Source organism: Buceros rhinoceros, unplaced genomic scaffold, assembly GCF_000710305.1.
Source record: "Buceros rhinoceros silvestris isolate BGI_N320 unplaced genomic scaffold, ASM71030v1 scaffold12475, whole genome shotgun sequence".
Lineage (NCBI taxonomy): Eukaryota > Metazoa > Chordata > Aves > Bucerotiformes > Bucerotidae > Buceros > Buceros rhinoceros.
In genome coordinates, this window is record NW_010412340.1 from 48300 (window position 1) to 57260 (window position 8961).

The 8961-nt window shown below is 42.6% G+C and overlaps 1 protein-coding gene across 1 annotated transcript in view; it reads left to right on the forward strand.

The window, feature by feature from the left end:
• The first annotated feature begins 1720 nt into the window (after positions 1-1720).
• Positions 1721-8961, forward strand: part of TET2 (tet methylcytosine dioxygenase 2) — a 21392-nt gene continuing 14151 nt past the window's right edge. Inside the window, exons 1-2 of the mRNA XM_010136357.1 lie at positions 1721-5096; positions 7353-7443. Of these exons, the coding sequence (XP_010134659.1) occupies positions 1760-5096; positions 7353-7443 (3428 nt within the window). The 5' untranslated portion in view covers positions 1721-1759. The remainder of the gene's footprint in view (positions 5097-7352; positions 7444-8961) is intronic.

Genomic DNA, 8961 nt, shown 5'->3' on the forward strand with positions numbered 1-8961 from the left:
AAGCCTACCTCACCTTGTCAGGAAAATAGGTGAAGTGGACAAACATTCTTTTCCATCTCCCTATTCATAGCTTTTCCTTCAAAATCTGGTTTTGTACTGTTCTGTTACTTGCAGAGAGAACTTCTCTAGTTTTGTTACACAAAACATAAACTGAACATAGAGAGGAAAGAAAAGAAGAAAACTTCAGGAGGTCAAAAGTAAATCTCAACTTGGGATAAGGAGGAAGTAGATACAAGTCATCATACAGGTGCTTGGCAGTCAAAATGTATGTTTGAATTTTCCTGCTACTGAAGCAGATACTGCAAGCAGAGAGGATTCTGCTGGATGTATAGAGTCTCATGAATTAATATTACTTTTAAAAGTATTTTAGAATCATATTACTCCACTGAGTAAGGCAATACTGCACTTAAAACTGTATAAATTAGATGTTCCTTAGCATAAAAAAATATATAAAAAAATCAGTGTAGGATAAATACATAAGCAGAGCAATGTGACAAATTTTTCAGTATACCAGTTCTTCTCCTGACTTTGCAGTCCAACCAGGCATGGCCTGGTAATGGAGAACCCTTCAGATTCCCTGTTACGCAAACTAAAAATAAAAGCTTCAGGAAAAAGGCATATGCATGTGTCCAAATCTTCTCTGTGCAGTCGCACATCTGTAAGACCCTCTGTCAGTCTGTCTTCTGTCATTTGTGACTGGTTGAGAACCATAAAGCCAACAAAGAATAAATTACAAGCAGAGTCAAACAAGACTTTAACTTGGGTTTGTGAATCCTGGGAAGATCCATCTGAACAGGATTAGCTTGTCATTATATGGATTGTTTTCACTGCACATTGTCAGTTCTTTTATCCAACGAAAAATTGCATTTTATAAATAAAGTATAGAGAGCATATGAGAAAATGAGGTATTCCCTCCAAACAAAGGAGAAAAAAATCCTAGCTCCACAGCTGTGGGGCTCAGATCAAAACCCAAATGCATAGTTTAAGCCAGGCTTGATGTCTATATGTAAATTTGCACGGATATTAATACCTGAAAAAATACCACTTCCATCAAACCTTTCAGAAATACCTTGATTTGTTTCTGTCAACATTACCAAGATGTTCATGAACCATAAGAGTTCCTATGGAGGTGTAGCTTTGTCTCACATGTATACTGTGCCACTTGCACGGTCTTTAGGAATGCCAGTTTAAAAGACCTCGTCAGACAGCTGAAGACAGAAAAAAGGAGGTTTTCCTCTCTAATTGGCAAGCTTGGTGGCAATAATCCTTCAAGTCACACAAAAGAGGTTTGGCATACTTAATCAAATAACAGGATTAGCACCAACTCTGGGAAGCATGGTTTTGCCCCGACTTTCAGTCCTACCAAGGAGAAAAAGTGAGGACAGAGTAGTCTCTGCAAATCATTCAAAAGTAGAGAAAGCTTTTTTGACCATTAGGGGAGATTTTTTTGGTTAAATGTCTGCTCATGTGTTAAATGGAGGTGAGGAGCTACTCTGTATTTTCACTCTATTTTCATCTTGAAGAACAAGTCTTCAAGAAAAAGGAAGGCACGGGGGCGTGAAATGTAACAGGATAGTGGAACAACCCGCAGGTGCACCACGAACTCATGTTGTGTGTGGGAGCTGGTCAGGACAAAGGAACTGTTGGTAATTGGCTGTCCACTCGTGGAAATTCAAGTTGACTTAGATTCTCTCCCATTTCTCTTATCTTTCAGATACGTTCAGAGGGTAGCCTTGTGGATGGCCCCGGAGCAGGCCAGATGGAACAGGACAGAACCAACCATGTTGACGGCAATAGATTGAGTCCATTTCTAATACCACAATCTTCTCACATTTGCCAAGCAGAGCCTTCTGCAGTGAAGCTACAGAATGGAAGTCCAGCAACAGAGAAGCCTGAAGTTGAAGTAAATGGAGACCACAAGCGGCTATTCATTAAAAGCAACTATGGAGTGTCCCACCTGAAGAGAAGTCCGAACAACCGTGCTAGCCCTGACCTTTTACAAGAAAAGAAAGTATATTCCAAATATATGCAAAATGGTGGGATAAAACGCACTTTTAGTGAGCCCTCTCTGTATGGACTTCATGAGAGCAAGAAAGTGAAACAAGACAAAGAGGTAAATGGAGAAAAAGCCGAGCCAGAAGTTAATAGTGAAAAACCAAGCATCTCCAATTGCTACAGTGAGAAGAAACCTGAGAGTTTTACAGGACAAGAAAATGAAATTTCAGATTTGATACAGTCTACAAGATACAACAGTGGTGGTTCAGAAAACCCTCGTGACCTCCTGATTCAGGATGAGCAGGAGCGAGAAAGCGTTCATTGCCACAACAGGAACACTGTCTTACTACTTAAGAACAAGGCAGTGCCAATGCCTAATGGTGCTACAGTTTCTGCCTCTTCCATGGAAAGCATGCATGGTGAACTCCTGGAGAAAACACTGTCTCAATATTATCCAGAACATGTTTCCATAGCAATGCAGAAGAACACATCTCATATCGATACCATTACCAGTCAGGCTACTAATGAGTTGTCCTATGAGACAACGCATTCATCCCATACCTCAGGGCAGATCACTTCCCCACAGACCTCAAACTCTGAGCTGCCTCAAGTGCCAGCTGTAGTGGTTGCTGAGGTCTACAACACAGAAGACTCCAGTACACCACCTGTATTGCCAGGTAGCTGTTCGCTTCAGAAATCAGAAGTACAGCTACAGCAACAGATTCCAGGCTATGATCCACACCAGTTACCTGTAGGAAACAGTACTGTTCATGGAAGCATAGGGCAGGTTCCCAACCAAGACCTCTCTCTAAGTTCCAGCAGTAACCTGCAAGCTCAGAGTGCCGCTCTGGAAAGGTTTTCTGAGCAAGCAGAAGAAAATGGTGCTTTCTTTAAACAGAACTCAACGTTTCACAAAGATTCCTCCTCTCCTCCTGCTTCAGAAATGAACAGTGCACTGTCCGTTGTGGTGCGAGAAGTACACCATTCCTATGACAACAGATGTGATGAAACTCTTCCTCGGGAGATAAAGAATGAAGGGCAACATCAGGGACCAATGAAATCAGAAAGTCCCAGCCTCAGCCAACAACAACATCACCCTCAGCAGAGACTTCCGCAGCAGGCACAAACGTCCAAACAAGATGTCAGTGAAAGCAACCCGCAAGCTGCTGTGGCCGCCTCAATTCAGCAGCACCCAGAAGAAATGACGCCAGCGCCAGAGCCTCCGCTCCAAAACCTGCAGGTGCGCGGAAGTGAGGGTGAGTTGCAGCAACACTATCAGCATTTCCCAGGACAGAGAGAACCTGAGATTCCTCCCGACAAAGAAAAGGACCAAGTGAAGGAGCCTGTGCAACAGGCTCAACTTTATTCAAAACAAGCCTGGATAGAACTGGTTTCCACCCAGTTCCACCAGGGAGAGCCTCCCCAAAAGTCCAGCGAAGCATTGTTGCGATCAATTCTTCAGTTCCAGGCACACACAGCTGAAACAGCCTATACAAAACAGCATGCTGGAAGTCCTGATGCATTAAAGGGGCCTTCAGGACAGCTGCAGAGCCAGAAGATAATGCAACAGGAACAAATTCCTCCGCTGTACAAAAGCGAGACCTCCCAGCTGCAGCCACATCCCACAGCTGACCAGCAACTGCCGTTCCAGAAACACTCACCGCAGCCACAGCTCACAAAGGTAGATTCCCTACTCAAGTGCCAAGTGCAGCAACACCCTCCGCAGCAGCTCCATTTCCAGCAAAGACCAGAACAACAAGCCGAACAGCCTTTAGGGGCCCCCTTGAAACAGCAGCACTTGAATATCCAGCCAGGGGAAAATGAGCAATTCCTGCATTCACACATTTTGCAACAGATGCTTCAAAAACAGGCACAGCAGATGCAACTGCCATGCAGTCCACGGCTAACCTCAAACCAGCAACAGACTCTGCAGATGAAAAATAAAGACCTGCCCCAAATCATTTCCCACTCCCAAAGCAATGCTGAGCAGCCGCTGAACAGGACATCCTTCAATCAGCTGAAAGTAGATGAATGTTTTCAAACTGGGAATAAGTACATGAAATCAACTGCATTCCCACTGCATAACCCTCAGCTAGGCCTAGAGCAGGTACAGAGCACAAACAACAAAGCTCAGAAAGCAAACGCTGGTCTGCAGCATCCCTGCCCAAACAACATGCACTTGATTTCTGAGAAGAAGGAAAATGCCGCAAATAGTGAATGCTTTGGAGCCAGCAAGATGCAGGATTTGCCACATGTGCAGTATTTTTCAAATAACTTGACCGCAAAGCAAGATGTGAATCACTGTTTTCAGGAACAAGAGCAACAGACACAACAAGCTTCAGTTATACAGCTACCACCACTCCAGCACACACAGTGCTACGGTGGTAGTCTGAACCAAGATCTCCCGAGCCAGCAAGCCACACAAATTCCTCAGCGGTACTTACCACACAGCCAGCAAACTGCCCCACACTCCCAAGACCAGAGAGGCTGTCATTTGCAGTCCCAGATCCCAAAGGATTTTCAAAAGCATGCTGCTCTAAGATGGCATCTCTTGCAAAAACAAGAGCAACAAGCATACCAGCAACCCAAAACCGAGACTGGTTCCAGTGCAGCGCGCAAGCCTATAAAAATCGAGGCTGGCACAAAGTCTAATGTCTGTATGCGTCCATCAGCTGGACAGCTGGAAAACAGAATGTGGAAAAAACCAATTAAACAAGAGAATCAGCACTTTGGCTGTGAGAACATGCAACAAAAGAGCATTATCGAGACAATGGAACAGCAGCTAAAACAAATACAGGTCAAATCACTGTTTGATCACAAGACTTTTACTGTCAAATCACCTAAACATGTGAAGGTTGAAACAGCAGGCCCTATTACCATCCTATCAAGAAATACCAGTGCTGCAGATTTTGACGCTCAGACCCCAATATTAGATCAACAAGCAAACTTGTCTGCTGAGAAAACCCCGACCAAAAGAACAGCTGGAACTGTTCTCAATAATTTTTTAGACTCACCTTCCAAGTTATTGGACACGCCTGTAAAAAATTTATTGGACACACCTGCCAAAACCCAGTATGATTTCCCTTCTTGCAGCTGTGTTGGTAAGTGCTGAGATGTACTAAAAGCCTACTAATTCACAGGAAGAAAATGAGCCGTCGAGTTTGGATCATGGGGTTAGTTGGATGTTTTTGTTGGAGGATTTTCTGGGTTGTTTTCTTAAAACAGTAATTAGTAAAGGCTTATAAAATTGCAGTTTGATACACTTATGCCTACTCCACTTATCCAGCCCTACACATGGACCCCTTCTTGATATTTCATAAAGCAATTACCTATTTGCTTTTTCAGTCAGAATGCTTATGGCCAGTAACGTAGCCCCTCACTTTCATTCTCCTTGAGCAGCAGACACACAACGACAACATGCTGATAAAAAGTAGGTCATAACTTCATAATCTAATTTATTCATCAAGGTTAGATATAGCATTTATAAAATATGTCCTGGGTCCAAAACTTGAGATCCTTATTCTATTTTTAGCTCTACCAGGGAAATTGATTAAGTTTCCCTCAGTAAAGCCTAAACAAATAAGGGATGACAGATTATTCCTCACTTGTTGCAAGAGCTTATCCTCCCTTTCACGCACTTGTCTCTTGCAAGGCTAAAATGTTCAACACTTTCTTAGAGAAGCTACTCAAGCAGCATCAAAAAGGGAGCAAGGGGGTCCCTCAGTATTTCTTCATGGCATACCTGATCTCCAAAAGCTGGAAGAATAGAGCAGGGGGGACTAAAATAGAGTGCCAGGCATGGCCTCCTAGCCCCAGCTTCCATACAGCACTGACACTGCACAGAGCCAGGTCTAACAGGCACTTTCAGATGCTACTGGATAAACTCCTCAGGCTGAAACAAAAGGTTCAGCACCAAAAATAAAAAAAAAAAAAAATTAAAAAAAGAAGTCCTTGTTATAGTTTTGTTTACTGGGCTTTTGTACCAACTATAAAAGGAAGTTGAACCAGTGCTCCTCCAAAACTGCAAAATGGACCTCTTTGCCTTTCTGAATGCCTGGGGCTATGTCTCAGAGATGGTGTAGGAAACAAAAAACAGGATGTAGTGGATTTCCAAAGCTCCCAGGAAGAAAACTGGAAGCCAGTTTCTTGCAGTTCCATGTTGGTTCATAAGAAACAACCTGCAAACTGTAGTTTTTTTTAAAACACTGATGTTGTTTGGGGTTTTTTTCTTGAGACCGTTTCTCCAATGTAGTTGGTATAAATTTTTCGGGCAATCATTTCATTATTCTCACTCTTACTTTAGCCAGTACTGTAATGGCTATTGAAAGAGCTTATTCTCCACTTGTATCTTAATTTTTCAGTCTTAGCAGACCCTCTAGGAAATAAAGGAGCATAAAATTTAGTTCCTGTCCTCTTGGAAGAACTCAGCGTCACAGCATAATCAATAGGGTTTATTTTTCTTTCCTACCAATACTTGTCCTTAGGAAGACTAAATTAAGCATTTCCCAATTGACAGGTTCAGGTTTATAGCACGCCTTCCCCGTGCTACCAGAGGCTGTATGTCAAGAGCAGCAGCATCTCATCCAGCCTTTGGAGTTAGCACAGCAGAAAGCAAAAAGTCAGCCTTCAGACAAGTCCGCACAGCTCCGCCATCTCCTCCTGAACCAAAGCAGAGCCTGGCCATTTCTTTTGCACTGCTGGAGCCTGCCTCCTGGTATCAAACCAAACAGATAGCATATATTCTGAATGCTGACATGGTCCTACCTACACACAGAAAACTGAGGCCACATTCTTAGCATACAAGCACTTGACTAAGCCTTGTGCAGGATTTCTTTCAGCAAACTTGCTTTATTTCATTTCACAGTCTTGCTGTGAGTGGCAGAAATTCTCTATGTAACCTTACTGGCCACTTTCTCAAGCTGTAGGTTCCTACACTGTAACATGTCTGCTGAAAAACAAGTACTGTACAGCTCACTAGCGTCAATATTTACTGTTGTTATCCCATTTATCCTCCTTTTTAGATACTGGAAGAGGAGGAAGTGGGAGAAGGAGAAACAATTGTTCAGTGATAACAGGAAAACGCCTTTTGAATTTCAGTGTAGAGCCCAGGATGTGAAACAACTGTTTGTGCTAGCAAAAGGCACACAGTCCGTATCACAACTATTTGCAGGATTAGCCACGTGCTTTGCATGTTTTGTACAAATTGCATGGGCATACTTGAGACACAAGCGTTCGAAAACTCTGACCCCAGACCCACACAGCAATATTCTAACAAGCTAGATGTAAGCTTTACAATGTGACTTTTTCCATTACAGAATTAAGCTTCGAAGTAATAACCTTTATTTTGTTTTAAACAGAGCAAATTATTGAAAAAGATGAAGGCCCTTTCTATACCCATCTAGGAGCCGGTCCTAATGTGGCAGCTATTAGAGAAATCATGGAAGAAAGGTAATTAGTGCAAAGGCACAGGGCAGATTAACGTTTATCCTTTTGTGGATGTCAGAACTTTTCCAGCTTTTGCACATAAAGAAATAAACAATTGCAAATCAAGTAATTACTCGTAGGCTTAGCTCCTCCAGTGTTGCCAACATTACGCGCTGTGCTATTCACCAGGGAGTCACAATATTTGACAGAGCTAATAGTCTGCTGGCTGGCACAGGCTGCGCGCTTTGAGGCAGATGCCAGCAAACCCAAGCAGGAACAAGTATTCACCAGTCTGCCAAGCAAGATGGTTGGCAATGGCTGCAAGAGCAGGCATGGACCTGGTGTTCCCTCTGGGTCGGAAAATGCCAAAGTAGAAGAAAGATGAAGAGCAGAATACAAACTCCAAAATTAGCTCCCCCCTCACCAAATTACTAAGTATATAGTACAACCCTGAAGGGCTAACTCGAACATGTCCAGAGGAGTGCCACAAAGTTGTTGGCTAGGATTTCAGCCCAAGAATCTATAAGTAGTTTTGTCTCCCCCCTTCCTCGGAGTATTGCACAAAACCAGCCTTATCTTGATTGTAGACAATCCCTGTACTGTGTTGCATCCCATGATATATTTCTTACATCAGAGCCAACCAAACCAGGAATTTTGAACAGCACGGGATGGATACATGATCTGTGCTATTTAACAATATGTTAGTGCAAAACCCACCAGCGTTTCTAAGGTATTTAAATTTTAAAAAGTCACAGAAGTGACTTCTGCACTGTGAAATCTTCATTACTTGTAGTTTTTTGCATACACAGACATTAATGCACAGACATTAATTCCAGAGGTATCTGGGAATTTAGTTCCCCTCTGAACAAATAAGCAAACAAAAACTCCCCAGTAAGTCAGAGACAGATAGGAATTTGATTTGTTAATACCCTAAAAATCTGGACTCAGGAGCTGCAAAGAAGCTCCCGTTAGCTGCAGAGCCAAAAGCAAATGAGTATTATTGTGGTGGTGCTCCTTAGCTCAGGCGCAGCATTTCTCAGCAAGGCCTGTTGAGCTTGCTCAACACTGTACAACCATGGGCCACTTAGGGGCTACTAAACCGTTTGGATTACCTGTTAAGTCCTCAGGTCCTTTTTGTTTCTTAGTACCTCCTTCCCTGTGACTCCTGTGCAGGGCTTGCCCAATACTTGTTTTCAGCTTTGTGAGCAGCTTGAATGCATGTAAGCTACATAAATCAGCTTCTTCCTGCAAAGAGGGAGTGACCCTCCTGAGAAGCTTCTTAAAATTCGTTATCACCAGAGCTCTCATTGCCTGCATAATTCTTTAGTATTTACAAATAATAAATAAAAGAGGAAGTCATCATGTCATTCATGTCATGATATCAATTATTAGAGACGAAATATTTTTCATTTCTTTACTCTGGCATGTAATTTTTAATCCTTAATATTGACTTCACTTTTTTTTCTTCATTAATTTCATTTCATGTTGACAGAAGGAAATCCTGAGAGATATAGATAACATGCATCTACTCAGCCAGGTTCA